The 21,869-nt window shown below is 47.1% G+C and overlaps 1 protein-coding gene across 7 annotated transcripts in view; it reads left to right on the top strand.

Annotated features, from left to right (window-relative positions):
• LOC137384622 (cilia- and flagella-associated protein 54-like) overlaps window positions 1-21,869 on the top strand; it is a 712,374-nt gene that overhangs the window by 631,321 nt on the left and 59,184 nt on the right. For all 7 annotated transcript variants that reach the window (XM_068058759.1, XM_068058758.1, XM_068058757.1 and 4 more), the window contains one exon: window positions 3,940-4,046. In XM_068058759.1, coding sequence (XP_067914860.1) covers window positions 3,940-4,046 — 107 coding nt within the window. The remainder of the gene's footprint in view (window positions 1-3,939; window positions 4,047-21,869) is intronic.

The raw sequence follows: 21,869 nt of genomic DNA, 5'->3' as shown, positions 1-21,869 counted from the left end.
CAGGTTCGATTCTGGGTACTGCCTGTGTGGAGTTTGCAAGTTCTCCCTGTGACCGCGTGGGTTTCTGCCGGGTGCTCCGGTTTCCTCCCACACCCAAAGACTTGCAGGTTTAGGTAAATTGGCCATTGTAAATTGCCCCTAGTATAGGTAGGTGGTAGGGGAATTGAGGGAAGGTGGGGATGTGGTAGGAATATGGGATTAATGTAGGATTAGTATAAATGGGTGGTTGATGATCGGCACAGACTCGGTGGGCCGAAGGGCCTGTTTCAGAGCTGTATCTCTAAATAAATAAAATAAAATCTCACTACATCTCTGTTCCCCAACAGGACGGTCTTAGGGCTCTCCATTTCTTCCTTGAACGAAGGCCCAATCAGTCCCCACCAACCCGTACCCCCTGCGTCTGGCTGAACTTGTTTTCACATTGAACAACTTCACTTTTAACACAACTCACTTCCTCCAAGTAGAAGATGTTGCTATGGCTACCAGCAAGGGTCCTGGTTCTGCCTACCTTTTTGTTGTATTTGTGGAACATTCCTTGTTCCTGTCCTACTCAGGCCCTCTCCTTCACCTCCATTTCTAGTACATTGATGACAGTATTGGTGATGTTACCTGCTCTTGTCCTGAATTGGAAAATCTCACCAACTTTGCTTTGAATTTCCACCTTTCTCTCACCTTCACATGGTCCAACTCCAACTCTTCCCTTCCCTTCTTGACCTCTCTGTCTCCGTTTCTGGGGATAAGCCTACTGACTCCCACAGCTACCTCGACTACACTTTCTCAGACCTTACTTCTGTGAGGACGCCATCCCATTCTCCCGGTTTTTCCATCTCAGTCACATCAGCTCTGATGATGCACTTTCCATATCAGCACTTCTGAAATGTTTTCCTTTTTTCTCAACCGAGGATTCCTCCCCACTGTGGTTGACAGGGCCCTCAACTTTGTCCGTCCCAGTTCCTGCACCTGCTGCCACACCCTCCCTTCCCTCCTAGAAGCATGATAGGGTTCCCCTTGTCCTCACCTTCCACCCCACCAGCCTCAATGTTCAACAGATGATCCTCCACCATTTCCCCCACCTCCAGTGTAACATCACTACCAAACACTTCTTCCTCTCCTCCCCTTTCAGTATTCCGACGGAACCATTTCCTTCATGACACGCTGTCATGTGGTCAACCCTCAATCGCCCCCAACACCCCCATCCCTTCCCACGGCACCTTTCCTTGCAAGTGCAAAAGATGCAACACCTGCCCTTTCACCACTTCCAGTTGAAACAGCAATTTATGTGTACTTCTTTCAATTTAGTATACTCTAGTCACTGCTCACAGTGAGGTCTGCTCTACCTTGGAGAGACAAAACGCAGCTTTTTAAACACTTCCATTCAGTCCGCATGCGTGACCCTGGGCTTCCAGTCACCTGTCATTTTAATTCTCCACCTTGCTCTCATGCTCTGTCCTTGGCCTACTGCAGTGCTCCAATAAAGGCCAGCATAAGCTTGAGGAATTGCACCTTATCTTTCGATTAGGCACTTTACAGCCTTCTGGATTCAACTTTGAGTTCAACAATTTCAGACCGTAATCTCTGCCCCCATTTTGTTTCCTTTTCTTTGCATGTTTCGGTCTCGTTTTTCTCTTATTTTTGCTTTTGGACAGCAGCTTTTCATCATTTTGCTATTCACACCTCCTCTAGTCACAAGGTTTGTTTCTTTACTTGTCTCATTACCACTCCCTTCGCCCCCCCCCCCCCTCCATTTTACTTGCTTAAAACCTATTATATTTCTAACTTTTCCCTGTTCTGATTAAAGGTCTTCGACCTGAAATGTTAACTCTGTTTTTCTCACCATGGATGCTGCCTGATCTGCTGAGTATTTCCAGAATTTTCTGTTTTTATTTATTATAGGAGACTAGTGGTGGAGACTAAGGGCTTGGGTGTTGCATGCCACTGTGACTTGCCTCTTTATCCTATGCTTAGTGCATTGCTTCCAACTGATGTTGATAAGAGCACCTCACTCTAGAATTGGCCTTTATAGCCACTCCAGGCGCTGCTTCACAAACCACTGACCACCTCCAGGCGCTTACCCATTGTCTCCCCAGACAAGGAGGCCAAAGAGAAAGACAAAGAGTGCATTGCTTCCAACTGATGTTGATAAGAGCACCTAGTATGTTGACTTTATGTGATGCAATGTAAAGGTGAAAGAATAGTTGTGATCAATGAATCTGCCTGCAGCAGAGAATTTCAGTAGTGACAGTTGCACTTTTGACTTCAGTAATGCTGACCATATACACACAGTTGGAGCATCTCTCCTGAATGGTTAACACTGCTGCTATTAATGATATGTGGTGCAAGATTCAAGAAACAATCAAAGCCACATTTGACTGTCTTGGGAAACCTTAAGTGCAACCATTATCAAGGGTGGTTCATTGCCGCCTTTCCTGGCCTGGAGATGCTGCACTAGGAAGCAATAAAACCATATTGACTGTGGCAAAGTAAGCTCCTGACACTGAAATTTCATCAGCGTAGACACGAGCTTAGCTTTAGAAATCTCAAGCAGCTGGACTGATGGCTAAATCAGCAACCCTCATCTACTTTGTGCTAAGGGAGGATTTAGGTATAAGTCACAAAGGCCACTTTAAAACTCTCCAAGCAAACTATGCAAACATATCCCACAATAATACCACATAATCTAAAGTATTGCTTGTATTCAGGTGTCACAAGCATTACAATTCACTAAATGTGCTGACATTCTTTAACATGTTGTAAAGTTGCTTTTGTCCAACCATGCACCAAAGTGGCCTTTTGTAGCTGAATTGCACCTTTATAGCAATATCATTGCATGCATGAATTAAAACAATATTCCTTTTAGGCCATATAGATAAAAGTTCAAAATGCTGCACCCAGTCTGAATAGCACCTTGTGCTACATGGACATGCAGTAAAATGGACAATCGTGGAGTTGGGAGGCCACAGGGAACAGTGGTTTGCAGAGGAGAGAAATAAAACAAACACTGAAAAGGGGGTAATAAAAACAAGAAATGCTGGAAATACTCAGCAGGTCTGGCAGCATCTGTGCAGAGAGAAGCAGACTTAACATTTCAGGTCAGTGACCCTTCTTCAGAACTGGCAAATATTAGAAATGTGAAAGGTTATAAGCAAGTAAAGCGGGTGTGGGGCAAGAGATAACAAAGGAGAAGGTGTAGATAGGACAAGGTCACAGAATAGCTAACCAGAAGGTCATGGAGCAAAGGCAAACAATATGTTAATGGCGTGTTGAAAGACAAAGCATTAGTACAGATAGGGTGTTAACGGACTGAAAATTGAACAGCCACAAGTACAAACATGAAAAAAACAGTGGGTAAGCAAACTGAACAAACTAAGATGAAATAAAATAAAATAAACACAAAAAATTATTAAAAAAAGAAAAAAAAACTAAAATGAAAGTAAAATGGGGGCCCCATCATGCTCTGAAATTATTGAACTCAATGTTTATTTCATGTTTGTACTTGTGGCTGTTCAATTTTCAGTCCATTAATACCCTATCTTTACTAATGCTTTGTCTTTCAACACACCATTAACATATTGTTTGCCTTTGCTCCATGACCTTCTGGTTAGCTATTCTGTGACCTTGTCTTATCTACACCTTCTCCTTTGTTAACTCTTGCTCCACCCCCGCTTTACTTGCTTATAACCTTTCACATTTCTAATATTTGCCAGTTCTGAAGAAGGGTCACTGACCTGAAACGTTAACTCTGCTTCTCTCTCCACAGATGCTGCCAGACCTGCTGAGTATTTCCAGCATTTCTTGTTTTTATTTCAGATTTCCAGCCTCCGCAGTAGTTTGCTTTTATTTTACTGAAAAGGGGGTAATTTTTAAAATTACATTGCAAATATCATGTATGAATGAGGAATCCAAAAAAAAAATAAAATTGTCTTTTTTTCTTTCATTCAGATCTTATTTCTGTATGCTTACAATGAAAAGCCTATTACACTGGTCAGCCTCAAGACAAGCACATTAACTAATGCTTCCTGTGGTTACAAGTGGATTCATTTAAAACGGTATTAACAAAACATTTTTGTAATTTAAAAAAAATTGTCTTGGGATGTGAGCATCACTGGCAAGGCCAACATATATTGCTCATTTCTGATTGCCCTAGACAAGGTGGTAGTGAGCTGCTTTCTTGAACTGCTGCCATCCATGTGGTGTAGGTACACTCACAGTGCTTTTTTCTGTAGCAGGTTGATACAACTAAGTGGCTTGCTAGGCCATTTCAGAGGGCAGTTAAGAGTCAGTCACATTGCTGTGTGTCTGGAGTCACATGTAGGCCACACTGGGTCGGGATGGCAGAATTCCTTGCCTGAAGGACATTAGTGAATCAAATGGGTTTTTACAACAATCTGGTAGCTTCATCATCATTATTACTGAGACTAGCTTTTTTAATTGCAGATTTATTAATTAATTGAAGTTAAATTCCTCCAACTATCATGGTAGGATTTGAACTCATGGCTGGAATTTTACAGCCCCCCCAATGACTGGGCTGGTGGCGGGGGGGGGGGGCCGAAAAATTGACTGGGAGGCGGGGGGGTGTTGTTACCGGCACCTTCCCGGCTCCGCTGTAATTTTACCCATGGCAGTGACAGTGAGAAATGGCCCACCCATTCCAGGCCATTCAAGGCCCTTAAGTGGACAATTAACTGCCACTTAAGGGCCTCTTCCCACTGCCACTGGTATTTTTCTCGTGGCTGGTGGGCGGCAAAGGCCCCAAGAACACCACCTGGTAAAGCCTGCCGGCCTTCTTGCAGGCTGGGGGGGGAGGGCCGTCCTAATCGGGCACCCAGTACCCCACGGAGGGCCATCCCTGAAGCCCCAATCACCCCCCAATGCACAACACTCCCCCCCCCCACCCCACCCATTGCCTCACTGGGGCCTCAAAAACTTACCTGTGTTCCAGGGCTGACCTTCCTCTTTCTGCTGAAGCTGGGTGTAGTCCCAGCAGTGGCCACCGCTCCCAGTGGTACTGTTGGGTCTAAGAGCTGTCGACCTGCTGCCTCAAGGAGGTGGAAGCCCCACCCAAGGTCAGTTAAGGGCCTGGGGATTGAAAAATCCCAGCATGGCTCCCGCCCAACATTAAATTCTGTCCCATGTCTCTAGAGCATTAGTCTGGGCCTCTAGATTACTAGTCCAGTAACATTACCATGATGCTACCATTCCTGTTCGAGACAACATGACAAGGGGGATGGTAGGGGAGACAGCATGGGTGGGGGAAAACGGCATGGGATGTGGGAGCTGCGTGGGGGGGGGGGGGGCGTTGGTAGAGTGGTGTTACAATGTGGAAGGGGGGAGCAGCAGGGGAGAAAGGGAGGGGGAGGAGAAGCAGTATGGGAGGGAGAATGGGGGATTGGGTGGGATGGCCTGGGAGGTGTCGAATAGGGGATGGGAATAGCATTGGAAGAAGGTATAGGATGCGGTTTGGATGGGAATGAAAGGAATGGGATGTGTATGGCATGAGAGGGATGGCATGGGAAGGATGCAATGGCATGGGATGATAATTTAAAGATGTCTTATTGCAACAAAGATACTAATTTCACCGCAAATGTTTTGTGGGTCTCTGCTTGGAGAAGAATAATTATTTTAAAAGGGGAAAAGTTCTTTAAATATATGTTATTTTGCTCATAATCATTGATGTGAAACATAGAACATAGAACATAGAACATTACAGCGCAGTACAGGCCCTTCGGCCCTCGATGTTGCGCCGACCTGTGAAACCATCTGACCTACACTATTCCATTTTCATCCATATGTCTATCCAATGACCACTTAAATGCCCTTAAAGTTGAAACCTGAGATATATAACAGTATTTTATTAAACAGAAGAGCAATTATTCTTCTGCACAAATTATTCTTCTGCATATGTTAGCAACTTGCCCTTTACATAGGTTAATTCTATGTAGAGGTGCAGTAATTTTGCCTTCTTGTTTACTGGGTCCTTTATTTGGTGGTCTGTCACCATTCTGTAGAGGGCTTTGTGCTGTTCCCTTTTACTATCCACAGTGATCTGTGGAGCCTCTTCTGTGAAACAGGCTTTCGGCATCATTTTGTTCCTTCCATGAGCGCCCAATTTTTCTGACTTCACAACTGGATTGATGGGCTGAGGTTTTTTTTTATTGTGTTTAAATTCCTTTAGAACAGTTAATAGTGATTCAGCAGATTATTGCAGGTACCTTTGGCTTAGCTGTTCAGTTATGTTTTACTTGTCATGCATCTGAGAACTAAAAATACGTAAAGTAAACTTGTATGTTCTTCAAATGTGTTAGAAAAGGAACAAAATACAAGACGTCATTACTGCACTGAGAACAAATTAAACTGCTAAGAGTAATAAGTTTATAGGTAAAAGTTAAAATTCAAAGTGTTACAATTTCCACTTTTTCCCAAAGCCCTTTTTCATATTTGATGATTGTTTCACAGTCTCATATTAACTGAAACCTGCACCTTCATTCTTTGTCTCATTTAATTAGTGTAAAAAACACTTAACAATTAACCTGAATCATGACAAACTACTTACCAGAGGATACATAAGATGTCCACTCCATCTTCTACCTTGTGTTAAGCTATTTATAGGCAGGAATTGGAATCAGTCCACAATCTTTGAGCAAGTGAAAGGGGGGATGGGGCAAGAAGAACAACAAGGAAGGACTGTGATATGGTGGAGGGCAGGGGAGATTAAGTGACAAAGGTTTCATGGAACAAAGCCAAAGGGAGTAGTAATGGGACAAGTAAAGAAGCAAAAGATGTGTCTGGCTGGCAGGATAGCAGCCGTCCGAACACAAAGTAAAGCGATGACGAAAGAAACGAGGGGTAGGGGTAAAAACGAATCAGCAAAAAAACATGAGAAAAGAAAAAATGTGGGCGGAGGTTATGATCTAAAATTATTGAACTCAGTGTCGAGTCCGGAAGGCTGTAAAGAGTCCAGTCGAAAGATAAGGTGCTGTTCCTCGAGCTTGCGTTGAGCTTCATTGGAACACTGTAGCAGGCCATGTACAGAGAGGTCAGTGTGAGAACAAGATGGAGAACTGAAATGAAAAGCAACAGGAAGCTCAGGGTCGTGCTTGAGGACTGAACGGAATGTTTTGCACCCAGACTGCGTTTAGTCTCCCCAGTATAAAGGAGACCACATTGTGAGCAGCGAATACAGTATACTAAATTGAAAGATTTACAAATAAGTTGCTGTTTCACCTGGAAAGAGTGTTTGGGGTCCTGGACGGTGAAAACAGAGGAAGTAAAAGAGCAGGTGTTGCATCTCCTGTGCTTGCATGGGAAGGTGTCGAAGGAAACAGGGGAGATGTTCAGGGTGACTGAAGAGTGGACCAGGATGTCGCAGAGAGAACGGTCCCTTCGGAATGCTAAAAGGGGAGGGGAGATGAAGATGTATTTGGTGGTGGCATCATGCTGGAGGTGGTGAAAATGGAGAAGGATGATCCGTTGAATACTGAGGCTGGTGGGGTAGAAGGTGAAGACAAGAGGAGCCCTATAATAGTCTGGGAGGTGGGGGAACAGGATGAGAGCAGAAATGCATGAAATAGATCAGACACGGTTGAGGGCCCTGTCAACCACATTGGGGGGGAATCCTTGGTTGAGGGTAAAGGACGACATATCAGAAGCTCTAGTATAATAGGTTGCAACGCCCGAACAGGTACAACAGAGAGGAGAAACTGGGAGAATGTAAATTGAGTTCTTGCAGGAAGTGGGGTGTGAGGAAGTGCAGTCCAGGGAGCTGTGAGAGTCTGTGGGCTTATAGTGAATTTGGTTGACAGTCTATCCCCAGAAATGCAAACAGAGAAGTCAAGGAAGGGAATGGAAGAGTCCAAAATGGAATATGTGAAGGTGAAAGGTGGCAATTGGAAACAAAGTCAATGATCTATTCCAGTTTAAGGTGAGAGCAGGAAGCAGCACTGATACAGTTATCAATGAACTGAATGAAGAGGTGAGGGAGGGCACCTGAGTAGGACAGGAATAAGGAATGTTCCACATATCCAACAAAAAGACAGGCATAGCTAGGACCCATGCGGGTATCCATTGCAACACCTTTTATTTGGAGGAAGTGAGTGGAGTTGAAGGAGAAGTTGTTCAATGTGAGAACATTGGACATGAGAACAACCAAGAAGAGGAGCTGGAGAAAGGAAGAAGCGGAGAGCTCTCAAACTATCCTGGTGGGGATGGAGGTGTAGAGAGATTGGACATCCATGGTGAATAGGAGACAGTGAGGGCCAGGAAACTGGAAACTGTTGATGTGACGGAGGGCATTGGAAGAGTCACAGATGTAGGTGGGTAGAGTCTTGACAAGGGGAGAAAAAATAGAGTTGAGATAGGAAGAAATCAGTTCGGGGGACAGGAACAGGCTGAAACAATGGGTCTGCCAGCGGAGTCTTGATTATGGATTTTGGAAAGGAGGTACAAGCGAGCTGTATGGGGTTGGGGAACTATGAGGTTGGAGGCCATGGAGGGAAGATCTCTGGCAGAAATAAAGTCATAGGGTCATAGAAGGAGGCGATTTGGCCCATCGAGTCCATGCCAGCACGCCACGGAGCAATCCAATCTGTCCCACTCCCCAGCTCGATCCCCATAGGCCTGCAAGTTTATTTCCTTCAAGCGGCCATCTAATTTCCTTTTGAAATCACTGATTGTCTCTACTTTCACCAGCCTTGTGGGCAGCGAGTTTCAGGTTATTACCACCCACTATGTAAAAAATTGCTCCCTTATATTCCCCTCGCATCACTTGCCCAAAACCTTCAATATGTGTCCCCTAGTCCTTGTATCATTTGTCATTGGAAACAGTTATACGCTGTGTCAGGCAAGCCCATCCCCCCTGCCCCCTCCACCACCTGCCAAGAATGAGGAAAATTAATTTTGCCACATGAACGTTGATTTTGGACTGTTGGTGAAGAAAAAACTTGCTTTAAAAAACAATTGGAGGCTTTGGTTGGAGAGAGACATTAGCATATCAACAGGCAGTACTTCAAAGGACAAAGGGGCTATTCCCTGCTCCAATTTAATCCACAATGGATTTTTTGTTACCAGACGTTGAAGGTGGAAAGGCTAGCTTTCCAGGTTAACTGCTAAAATGACCGAATACACAAACAGACGTGGTCGAACCAGTTTAGGTACATGACTAACAGACTGTTGGAGTTTTTTGAATTTGAACTTCCAACAAGGAATTTGAAATCAGAAAGCTGTTTAATTTGAAATCAGAAAGCCTGGACTGGAAATGACCTCTCTCCTGTCTGCCCTCATCTCGCTCTCACCAGCTTCGGAAACCATTGAAGACATATAAACCCCAAGAGAGAAAAGTCTCCTACAGTGAATAAAGTTTAAGAAGAATACTGGGCCCCAACGAAAAGCAAGGCTACCTACTATCAAGGACCCTACAGCGAGCTCAAAGCACAGTAAAAACCATTCTTCAGAGATTGCCTCAAACCTCTCCATTTTATTTTCTTCTGCTCTGTCCCTATTTGCACGTGTGTATCATGTGTGCATGCTAGCGTGGGCGCATTGTATATCCGCAGGCGTTAACCATATTAGAGTTTAAGTTTAAGGTTTAATAAATTTCACTTTTCTTCTTTAAACCTATGAAAACCTGGTGTGCTCATTTCTTTGCCTTATAATTGGAAAGCTGTGAACAAGGATTCACCAAAGTGGGAGCTCAAAATACAGTGTGTTTAAAATTAAACCCTGTTACAATCAGACCAGGTGAAGACAGAAAAGACTCCTAGATACCTTTTTTACCTGGTCATAACACCTGTCTAACGTATCTAAACCTGCAATAATCTTGTACACTTCTATCAAATTTCCCCTTAATCTCCTTTGTTCTAAGGAGAATAAACCCAGCTTTTCAAACCTAACCGTGTAGCTAAAATCCCCCGTCCCTGGAACCATTCTGGTAAATCTCCTCTGCATCCTCTTAAGGACCCTCACATCCTTCCTAAAGTGTGGGACCAGAACTGGATGCAATACTCTAGTTGTGACCTAACCAGAGCTTTAGAAAGGTTCAGCATAACTTCCCTGCTTTTGTAGTCTATGCCTCTATTTATGTAGCCCAAGATCCCATATGCTTTACTCACCACTCAATATATCCTGTCATCTTCAAAGATTGATGCACATGCACCCCCAGGTCCGTCTGTTCCTAAGCACTCTTTAGCACTGTGCCATTAAGTATATATTGCCTTTCCCTGTTCCTTCTGCCAAATGCATCACCTCACTCTTGTCAGTATTAAATTTCATCTGCCACCAGTCTGCCCATTCTGCTAGCCTATCTATATCCTGTTGCAGGCATTTCATATGATCCTCACTGTTTGCCACACCTCCAGATTGGGTGTCATTGGCAAATTTTGAAATTCTACTCTGTATTCCAAGATCCAACTCATTTATATGTATAGCAGAAAAAGCAGTGGTCTTAAGCACTGACCTTTGGGGAAGACCACTGTCTCCCATCCTCCAGTCTGAAAAACAAGCATTTACTATGACTCGCTGTTTTCTGTCCTCAAGCCAATTTTTTTTCCAATTAGACACTGACCTCCTATTCCATCACCCTCAATTTTGTTAACCTGCCTTTTATGTGGTACCTTATCAAATGCTTTCTTAAAATCCATAGAAACAACATCCACTGCATTCCCTTCATCAATCTTCTCTGTTACTTCATCAAAAAATTAAATTAGATTCGTCAAGCATGATCTCCCTTTTACAACTCTGTGCTGGCTCTCCTTAATTAACTCAAACCTCTCCATGTGCCTCTTGACTTTTTACCCTGATTATTGTTTCTAAAACCTTACCCATCACTGATGTTAAACTAACTGGCCTGTAGTTGTTAGGACTGGCCTTACACCCTTTCTTGAATAAGGGTGTCACTTTTGCCACTCTGCAATCCTCTGGCACATCCTTCATATCCAGGGAAGATCGGAAGATTATGGCAAGCCCTTCCACTATCTCCACCCCCACTTCCTTTAGCATCCTGGGATGCAAGTCTTCTGGATCAGGTGACTTATCTACCCAAAGCATAGCTAGCCTTTTTAGTACCTCCCCCTTTCCTTTTTATCCTATCAATTGTCTCTACTCTCTCTACTTCGACCGATATTTTGTCAGATTCCTCTTTCTTAGTGAAAACTGATACAAAGTACTCACTAAGTATATTAACCTTGCCCTCCGCCTCTAAGTATACATTACCCTCTTTGTCCTCAATAGGCCCCACTCCACCTCTTACTACCCGCTTACTATTTACATACTGGTAGAAAGGGGTTTCCTTTTATATTGACTGCCATTCTATTCTCATTCTCTCTTTGCTAGTCTTACTTTCCGCTTCACCTTCCCTCTCAACTTATTGTATTTGGCCTGGTTCTCAGTTGAAGAATTCACCTGATATGCACCACACACCTTTTTTCTTTCGTCATATTCTCTATCTCCCTCATCATCCAAGGTGCCCTTTTTTGATTCTGTTACCTTTGGCTCTTGTTGGAATGTACCTAACCTTTACTTGAAGCATCTTTTCATTAAAGATACCCCATTGTTCTGCTACAACTTTTCCTGTCAGTCTTTGGTTCCATTTTACCCTGGTTAGGTCCCTTCTCATTGCCTTGAAATTAGCCCCCTTCCAATCTAGACATTCTACCTTATTTTGTTCCTTTCTTTTCTGCATTACGAATCTAAACCTAACGAAATGATTATGACTCTTACCCAAGTGTTCCCTGACAGATACTTGGCCCACTTGGGTTACCTCATTCCCCAGCACCATATCCAGAAGTGCCTCATTTCTAGTTGGGCTGAGAACATGCTGATCAAGGAAGTTCTCTTGAACACATTTCAGAAATTCCTCCCCCTCCTTTTTACTCGAAAATTATCCCAATCGATATTTGGGTAATTAAAGTCCCCCAATATCACCACTCTATATTTCTTGCACATCCCTGTGATTTCCCTGAAGATTTGCTCCTCTATATCTCTCTCACTGTTCGAAGACCTATAGAATACCCCGAGAGGCATGATGATACACTTTTTGATTTTCAACTCTAAACAAATGAATTCTGTCCTTTCGCCTTCAAGGACATCCTCCCTGTCCCACACTGCAATGTCTTCCCTGATCAGAACTGCCACCTCACCTTTTTTCCTTCTCTATCTTTTCTGAACACTTTATATCCTTGTATATTAAGCATCCAGTCCTCACCATTTTTCAGCCACATTTCCGTTATTGCCACAACATCATATTCCCACACAGCTTGTAGCTCACCAACCTTATTCACCACACTTTGTGCATTTACACACAGACGTTATAATCCTGTCTTTGCGTTCCTCGTAGTCCTTCTCAGTCCACTCCATCTTATACAGAAGTACTCCCCTCTCTAGTACTGTCGAACACTCTCACATTATGCACCATATTCCTCTTTCCTCCTTCTAAATGCTGGTTTCCATCCCCCTGTCAGTTTAGTTTATACCCTCCCTACCACACGAGTGAATCTCCCCATGACGACATGGGTCCCAGTCCTGTTGAGGTACAATCCGTCCCTTTTGAATGGGTACCTTCTGCCCTAGAACTGGTCCCAGTGCCCCAAGAATCTAAAGCACTCTCCTGCACCATGCTTCAAGCCAAGCATTGATCCTCCCTATCTTTCGGTTTCTACTCTCGCAAGCCCATGGCACTGGGAGCAATCCAGAGATTACTACTTCCAGGTCCTACTCCTAATTTCCTCCCTAGCTCCTGAAAATCTGACCACAAGCCCTCAATATCTGCCCTCTCTATGTTGTTGGTATCAACGTGTGCCACAACTTCTGGCTCATTCCCTTCCCCCTGCAGAATATCCTGCATCCTATCTGTGATGTCCTTTACCCTGGCATCAGGGAGGCAACACAACATGCAGGACTCATGATAAAGGTTGCAGAAATACCTGTCTGTTCCCCTGACTATGGAATCAATTATAACAACTGCATTTCTGCCCTTTGTTGCTCCCTCCTGTACAGTCCCATATGCAATGGTGTCATGGTCTGAACTGCATTCCTTTAAGGTGTTGTCACTCCCAGCAGTCTCGAAAGCTGATTACCAGTTTGAGAGTAGCACTGCAAAAGACTAGTGCACTTTCTGCCTCTTCCTAGTCCTCCAGATGGCGACCTACCGACTATCCTGACCTACTACTGCCTGTGGGATGACCAGCACCTGGAACATATGATCTAGGAAACTCTTCTGCTCTCTATTCTGCAGTTATTCCAACTGCCCCTCAACCTCAGAAATCCTGAACTCAAACTGAAACAGCTGGAGAAACGTCCTACACACGTGGCCCAAGACACATGAAGTGTCCTGAGGTTACGGCATGGCACAGGAACTGCAAGTAACAAGTCGTAGTTGTCCATCCATGATCCAAAAAAACTCTCTATTCCCTTTTTTAACAATCTATTTTATACCCTGTTTAAACTATCAATTTTAATTAACACCTCGAGACGTGCCCTGTTCCGATACTCTTATTACAACACTTAGTGCTACACGATCCCGATTGAATATTTTTAAATTCCCAGCACCTAATTTGAACTAATACCCTGATTTAGAGAGAGAAAATAGAAAAATACCCACCAAACAATCACTTACCTTCATCCCTGTGAAATCAAACTTTCACTTACTTTAGAAAGCAGTCAGTTGGCCCGTTCTGTATACTGCCGCTGGTCTCACTGTGTTCCCTCTCAGGCCTGTCCTTTAAACTGCCATGGCTCTCACTGTGTTCCGTCCCAGGCCTGCTCCTTTATACTTCTGCAGGTCTCACTGTGTTCCCTCTCAGGTTCGCTCCTTTGTACTAATACTGGTCACACTGTGTTCCCTCCCAGGCCTGCTCCTTTATACCACAGCTGGTCTCCATGTGTTACCTCTCAGGCTCGACATTTGTACTAATACAGGTCCCACTGTGCTCCGTCTCAGGCTGCTCCTTTATACTTCCACTGGTCACACTATGTTCCCTCTGAAGGCCATCCTTTACACTGCCCCTGGTCTCACTGTATTCCCTCTCAGGCCTCTCCTTTATACTGCCCCTGGTCTCACTGTGTTCCCTCTCAGGGCCATCCTTTATAGTGCCACTGGTCCCACTGTGCTCCGTCTCAGGCCTGTCCTTTATACTTCCACTGGTCTCACTGTGTTCCCTCTCAGGGCCATCCTTTATACTGCCACTGGTCCCACTGTGCTCCGTCTCAGGCCTGTCCTTTATACTGCCACTGGTCTCACTCTGTTCCCTCTCATGCCTCTCCTTTATACTGCCACTGGTGTCACTGTATTCTCTCTCAGACCTCTCCTTTATACTGGCACTCGTCTCACTGTATTCCGTCTTAGGCCTGTCCTTTATACTTCCACTGGTCTCACTGTGTTCCCTCTCAGGGCCATCCTTTATAGTGCCACTGGTCTCACTGAGTTCCCTCTCAGGGCCATCCTTGATACTGCCACTGGTCTCACTATTTTCTCTCTCAAGCCCGACCTTTATACTGCCACTGGTCTCACTGTATTCCATCTCAGGGCTATCCTTTATACTGCCACTTGTCTCACTGTGTTCCCTCTCAGGCCTCTCCTTTATACTGCCACTGGTTTCACTGTGTCCCCTCTCAGGAATCTCCTTTATACTGCCACTGGTCTCACATTGTCCCCCAAGGCATCTACTTTATACTGCCACTGGTTTCACTGTGTCCCATCTGAGGCCTCTCCATTATACTGCCACTGGTCTCACATTGTCCCCCCAGGCCTCTACTTTATATTGCCACTGGTTTCACTGTGGCCCCTCTCAGGCCTCTCCATTATACTGCCACCGGTCTCACTGTGTTCCCTCTCAGGCCGTTCCTTTATACTGTCACTGGTCTCACTGTGTCCCCCTCAGGCCAGTCCTTTATCCTGCCACTGGTCTCACTGTGTCCCCCTCAGGCCAGTCCTTTATACTGCCACTGGTCTCACTGTGTCCCCCTCAGGCCAGTCCTTTATACTGCCATTAGTCTCACTGTGTTCCCTCTCAGGCCTCTCCTTTATACTGCCACTGGTCTCACTGTGTTGCCTCTCAGGCCTCCTTTATACTGCCACTGGTCTCAATGTGTCCCCTCTCAAGCCTCTCCTTTGCAGTGCCACTGGTCTCACATTGTCCCCCCAGGCCTCTACTTTATACTGCCACTGGTTTCACTGTGGCCCCTCTCAGGCCTCTCCATTATACTGCCACTGGTCTCACTGTGTTCCCTCTCAGGCCTCTCCTTTATACTGCCAATGGTCTCACTGTGTTCCTTGTCAGGCCTCTCCTTTATCCTGCCACTGGTCTCACTGTGTCCCCCTCAGGCCAGTCCTTTATACTGCCACTGGTCTCACTGTGTCCCCCTCAGGCCAGTCCTTTATACTGCCATTAGTCTCACTGTGTTCCCTCTCAGGCCTCTCCTTTATACTGCCACTGGTCTCACTGTGTCCCCTCTCAAGCCTCTGCTTTCTGCTGCCACTGGTCTCACTGTGTTCCCTCCCAGGGATCTCCTTTATACTGCCACTGGTCTCACTGTGTTCCTGTTTGGCCTGTCAGTTATACTGCCACTGGTCTCACTGTGTTCCCTCTCAAGTGTCTCCTTTATACTGCCACTGGTCTCACTGTGTTCCCTCTCAGGCCCCTCCTTTATACTGCCATTAGTCTCACTGTGTTCCCTCTCTGGCCTCTCCTTTCTACTGCCACTGGTCTCACTGTGTTCCCTCTCAAGCGTCTCCTTTATACTGCCACTGGTCTCACTGTGTCCCCTCTCAGGCCCCTCCTTTACACTGCCATTAGTCTCACTGTGTTCCCTCTCAGGCCTCTCCTTTATCCTGCCACTGGTCTCACTGTGTTCCCTCTCAAGCCTCTGCTTTCTGCTGCCACTGGTCTCACTGTGTTCCCTCCCAGGGATCTCCTTTATACTGCCACTGGTCTCACTGTGTTCCTGTTTGGCCTGTCAGTTATACTGCCACTGGTCTCACTGTGTTCCCTCTCAAGTGTCTCCTTTATACTGCCACTGGTCTCACTGTGTTCCCTCTCAGGCCCCTCCTTTATACTGCCATTAGTCTCACTGTGTTCCCTCTCTGGCCTCTCCTTTCTACTGCCACTGGTCTCACTGTGTTCCCTCTCAAGCGTCTCCTTTATACTGCCACTGGTCTCCATGTGTTCCCTCTCAGGCCCCTCCTTTATACTGCCATTAGTCTCACTGTGTTCCCTCTCAGGGATCTCCTTTATACTGCCACTGGTCTCACTGTGTTCCTGTTTGGCCTGTCAGTTATACTGCCACTGGTCTCAGTGTGTTCCCTCTCAAGCGTCTCCTTTATACTGCCACTGGTCTCACTGTGTTCCCTCTCAGGCCCCTCCTTTATTCTGCCATTAGTCTCACTGTGTTCCCTCTCAGGCCTCTCCTTTATACTGCCACTGGTCTCACTGTGTTCCCTCTCAAGCCTCTGCTTTATGCTGCCACTGGTCTCACTGTGTTCCCTCTCAGGCATCTCCTTTATACGGCCACTGGTCTCACTGTGTTCCCTCTCAGGCCTCTCCTTTTTGGGCCACTGGTCTCACTGTGTTCCATCTCAGGACTCTTCTTTATACTGCCACTGGTCTCACTGTGTTCCCTCTCAGCCCTCTCCATTATACTGCCACTGGTTTCACATTGTCCCCCCAGGCATCTACTTTATACTGCCACTGGTTTCACTGTGTCCCCTCCCAGGCCTCTCCATTATACTGCCACTGGTCTCACATTGTCCCCCCAGGCATCTACTTTATACTGCCACTGGTCTCACTGTGTTCCCTCTCAGGCCTCTCCTTTTTGGGCCACTGGTCTCACTGTGTTCCATCTCAGGACTCTTCTTTATACTGCCACTGGTCTCACTGTGTTCCCTCTCAGGCCTCTCCATTATACTGCCACTGGTCTCACATTGTCCCCCCAGGCATCTACTTTATACTGCCACTGGTTTCACTGTGTGCCCTCTCAGGCCTCTCCTTTATACTGCCACTGGTCTCACATTGTCCGCCCAGGCATCTACTTTATACTGCCACTGGTTTCACCGTGTCCCCTCTCAGGCCTCTCCTTTATACTGCCACTGGTCTCACATTGTCCCCCCAGGCCTCTACTTTATACTGCCACTGGTTTCACTGTGGCCCCTCTCAGGCCTCTCCATTATACTGCCACTGGTCTCACTGTGTTCCCTCTCAGGCCTCTCCTTTATACTGCCAATGGTCTCACTGTGTTCCTTGTCAGGCCTCTCCTTTATACTGCCACTGGTCTCACTGTGTTCCCTCTCAGGTATCTCCTTTATACTGCCACTGGTCTCACTGTGTTCCCTCTCAGGCCTCTCCTTTGTACTGCCACTGGTCTCACTGTGTTCCCTCTCAGGCCTCTCCTTTATACTGCCACTGGTCTCACTGTGTTGCCTCTCAGGCCTCCTTTATACTGCCACTGGTCTCAATGTGTCCCCTCTCAAGCCTCTCCTTTGCAGTGCCACTGGTCTCACTGTGTTGCCTCTTGGCCTGTCATGAATGCTGCCTCTGGTCTCACTGTGTCTCCTCTCAGGCCTCTCCATTAGGCAGCCACTGGTTTCACTGTGTCCCCCTTCAGGCCTCTCCTTTGAACTGCCACTGGTCTCACTGTGTTCCCGTTTGGTCTGTCATTTATGTTGCCACTGGTCTTACTGTGTTCCCTCTCAGGTATCTCCTTTACACTGCCACCGGTCTCACTGTGTCCGCTCTCAGGCCTCTGCATTAGGCTGCCGCTGGTCCCACTGTTTCCCCCCTCAGGCCTTTGCTTTATACTGCCATTGGTCACACTTTGTCCCCTCTCAGGCCCATCCTTTGAACTGCCACTGGTCTCACTGTGTTCCCTCTCAGGCCTCCTTTGTACTGCCACTGGTCTCACTGTGTTCCCTCTCAGGTCTGTCATTTATGTTGCCACTGGTCTAACTATGTTCCCTCTCAGGCCTTTCCTTTATACTGCCACTGGTCTCATTGTGTTCCCATTTGGCCTGTCATTTATGTTGCCACTGGTCTCACTGTGTTCCCTCTCAGGTATCTCCTTTCTACTGCCACTGGTTTCACTGTGTCCCCACTCAGGCCTCTCCTTTATACTTCCACTGGTCGAACTGTGTTCCCTCTCAGGCCTTTCCTTTATACTGCCACTGGTCTCACTGTGTTCCCATTTGGCCTGTCATTTATGTTGCCACTGGTCTCACTGTGTTCCCTCTCAGGCCTCTCCTTTTTGCGCCACTGGTCTCACTGTGTTCCCTCTCAGGCCTCCTTTTTGTGCCACTGGTCTCACTGTGTTCCCTCTCAGCCCTCTCCTTTATACTGCCACTGGTTTCACTGTGTCCCCTCTCAGGCCTCTCCTTTAGACTTCCACTGGTCTAACTGTGTTCCCTCTCAGGCCTTTCCTTTCTTCTGCCACTGGTCTCACTGTGTTCCCTCTCAGGCCTCTCCTTTATCCTGCCACTGTTTTCACTGTGTCCCCACTCAGGCCTCTCCTTTATACTTCCACTGGTCTAACTGTGTTCCCTCTCAGGCCTTTCCTTTATACTGCCACTGGTCTCACTGTGTTCCCTCTCAGGCCTCTCCTTTTTGCGCCACTGGTCTCACTGTGTTCCCTCTGAGGCCTCTCCTTTTTGTGCCACTGGTCTCACTGTGTTCCCTCTCAGCCCTCTCCTTTCTACTGCCACTGGTTTCACTGTGTCCCCTCACAGGCCTCTCCTTTATACTGCCACTGGTCTCACTGTGTTCCCTCTTGGCCTGTCATTAATGCTGCCACTGGTCTCACTGTGTCCCCTCCAAGGCCTCTCCTTTATACTGCCACTGGTCTCACTGTGTTCCCTCTTGGCCTGTCATTAATGCTGCCACTGGTCTCACTGTGTCCCCTCCAAGGCCTCTCCTTTATACTGCCACTGGTCTCACTGTGTCCCCTCTCAGGCCTCTCCTTTATACTGCCACTGGTTTCACTGTGTCCCCTCTCAGGCCTCTCCTTTATACTGCCACTGGTCTCACTGTGTTCCCTCTCAGGCATCTCCTTTATACTGCCACTGGTCACACTGTGTTCCCTCTCAGGCCTTTCCTTTATACTGCCACTGGTCTCACTGTATTCCCTCTCAGGCTAGTCCTTTATACTGCCACTGGTCTCACTGTGTTCCCTGTCAGGCATCTCCTTTATACTGCCACTGGTCTCACTGTGTTCCCTCTCAGGCCTTTCCTTAGTACTGCCACTGGTCTCACTGTGTTCCCTCTCAGGTATCTCCTTTATACTGCCACTGTTCTCACTGTGTTCCGTCTCCGGCCTCTCCTTTATACTGCTGCTGGTCTTACTGTGTTGCCTCTGAGACCCTTCCTTTATCCTGTCACTGGTCTCCCTGTGTTGCCTCTCAGACCCGTCCTTTATACTGTCACTGGTCTCACTGTGTTGCCTCTCAGGCCCGTCCTTTATACTGTCACTGGTCTCACTGTGTTGCCTCTCAGGCCGTCCTTTATACTGTCACTGGTCTCACTGTGTTGCCTCTCAGGCCCGTCCTTTATACTGTCACTGGTCTCACTGTGTTGCCTCTCAGGCCGTCCTTTATACTGTCACTGGTCTCACTGTGTTGCCTCTCAGGCCCGTCCTTTATACTGCCACTGGTCTCACTGTGTCCCCTCTCAGGCCTCTCCTTTGTACTGCCACTGGTCTCACTGTGTTGCCTCGCAGGCCTCTCCTTTATACTGCCACTGGTCTCACTATGTTCCATCTCAGGCCCGTCCTTTATACTGCCACTGGTCTCACTGTGTTCCATCTCAAGTATCTCCTTTATACTGCCACTGGTCTCACTGTGTTCCATCTCAGGTATCTCCTTTATACTTCCACTGGTCTCACTGTGTTCCCTCTCCGGCCCGTCCTTTATACTGCCACTGGTCTCACTGTGTTCCCTCTCAGGCATCTCCTTTATTCTGCCACTGGTCTCACTGTGTTCCATCTCAGGTATCTCCTTTATACTGCCACTGGTCTCACTGTGTTCCATCTCAGGTATCTCCTTTATACTTCCACTGGTCTCACTGTGTTCCCTCTCAGGCCCGTCCTTTATACTGCCACTGGTCTCACTGTGTTCCCTCTCAGGCATCTCCTTTATTCTGCCACTGGTCTCACTGTGTTCCCTCTCAGGCCCGTCCTTTATACTGCCACTGGTCTCACTGTATTCCCTCTCAGGCCTCTCCTTTATACTGCCACTGGTCTCACTGTGTTCCTGGTCAGGCCTCTCCTTTTTACTGCCACTGGTCTCATTGTGTTCCCTCTCAGGCCAGTCCTTTATACTGCCCCTGGTCTCACTGTGTTCCCTCTCAGGCATCTCCTTTATTCTGCCACTGGTCTCACTGTGTCCCCTCTCAGGCCTCTCCTTTATACTGCCACTGGTCTCACTGTGTACCCTCTCAGGCCTCTCCTTTGTACTGCCACTGGTCTCACTGTGTCCCCTCTCAGGCCTCTCCTTTATTCTGCCACTGGTCTCACTGTGTCCCCTCTCAGGCCTCTCCTTTGTACTGCCACTGGTCTCACTGTGTTGCCTCTCAGGCCTCTCCTTTATACTGCCACTGGTCTCACTATGTTCCATCTCAGGCCCGTCCTTTATACTGCCACTGGTCTCACTTTGTTCCATCTCAGGTATCTCCTTTATACTGCCACTGGTCTCACTGTGTTCCATCTCAGGTATCTCCTTTATACTGCCACTGGTCTCACTGTGTTCCCTCTCAGGCATCTCCTTTATTCTGCCACTGGTCTCACTGTGTTCCATCTCAGGTATCTCCTTTGTACTGCCACTGGTCTCACTGTGTTCCATCTCAGGTATCTCCTTTATACTGCCACTGGTCTCACTGTGTTCCATCTCAGGTATCTCCTTTATACTTCCACTGGTCTCACTGTGTTCCCACTCAGGCCCGTCCTTTCTACTGCCACTGGTCTCACTGTGTTCCCTCTCAGGCATCTCCTTTATTCTGCCACTGGTCTCACTGTGTTCCCTCTCAGGCCCGTCCTTTATACTGCCACTGGTCTCACTGTGTTCCCTCTCAGGCCTCTCCTTTATACTGCCACTGGTCTCACTGTGTTCCTGGTCAGGCCTCTCCTTTATACTGCCACTGGTCTCACTGTGTTCCCTCTCAGGTATCTCCTTTTTACTGCCAGTGGTCTCATTGTGTTCCCTCTCAGGCCAGTCCTTTATACTGCCCCTGGTCTCACTGTGTTCCCTCTCAGGCATCTCCTTTATTCTGCCACTGGTCTCACTGTGTTCCCTCTCAGGCCCGTCCTTTATCCTGCCACTGGTCTCACTGTGTTCCCTCTCAGGCCTCTCCTTTATACTGCCAATGGTCTCACTGTGTTCCTTGTCAGGCCTCTCCTTTATACTGCCAATGGTCTCACTGTGTTCCTTGTCAGGCCTCTCCTTTATACTGCCACTGGTCTCACTGTGTTCCCTCTCAGGTATCTCCTTTATACTGCCACTGGTCTCACTGTGTTCCCTCTCAGGCCTCTCCTTTGTACTGCCACTGGTCTCACTGTGTTCCCTCTCAGGCCTCTCCTTTATACTGCCACTGGTCTCACTGTGTTGCCTCTCAGGCCTCTCCTTTATACTGCCACTGGTCTCAATGTGTCCCCTCTCAAGCCTCTCCTTTGCAGTGCCGCTGGTCTCACTGTGTTGCCTCTTGGCCTGTCATGAATGCTGCCTCTGGTCTCACTGTGTCTCCTCTCAGGCCTCTCCATTAGGCAGCCACTGGTTTCACTGTGTCCCCCTTCAGGCCTCTCCTTTGAACTGCCACTGGTCTTACTGTGTTCCCTCTCAGGTATCTCCTTTATACTGCCACCGGTCTCACTGTGTCCGCTCTCAGGCCTCTGCATTAGGCTGCCGCTGG

This window comes from Heterodontus francisci, chromosome 27, assembly GCF_036365525.1.
Source record: "Heterodontus francisci isolate sHetFra1 chromosome 27, sHetFra1.hap1, whole genome shotgun sequence".
In the NCBI taxonomy this organism is placed as follows: Eukaryota; Metazoa; Chordata; class Chondrichthyes; order Heterodontiformes; family Heterodontidae; genus Heterodontus; species Heterodontus francisci.
This window is presented reverse-complemented; position numbering and strand designations above follow the sequence as displayed.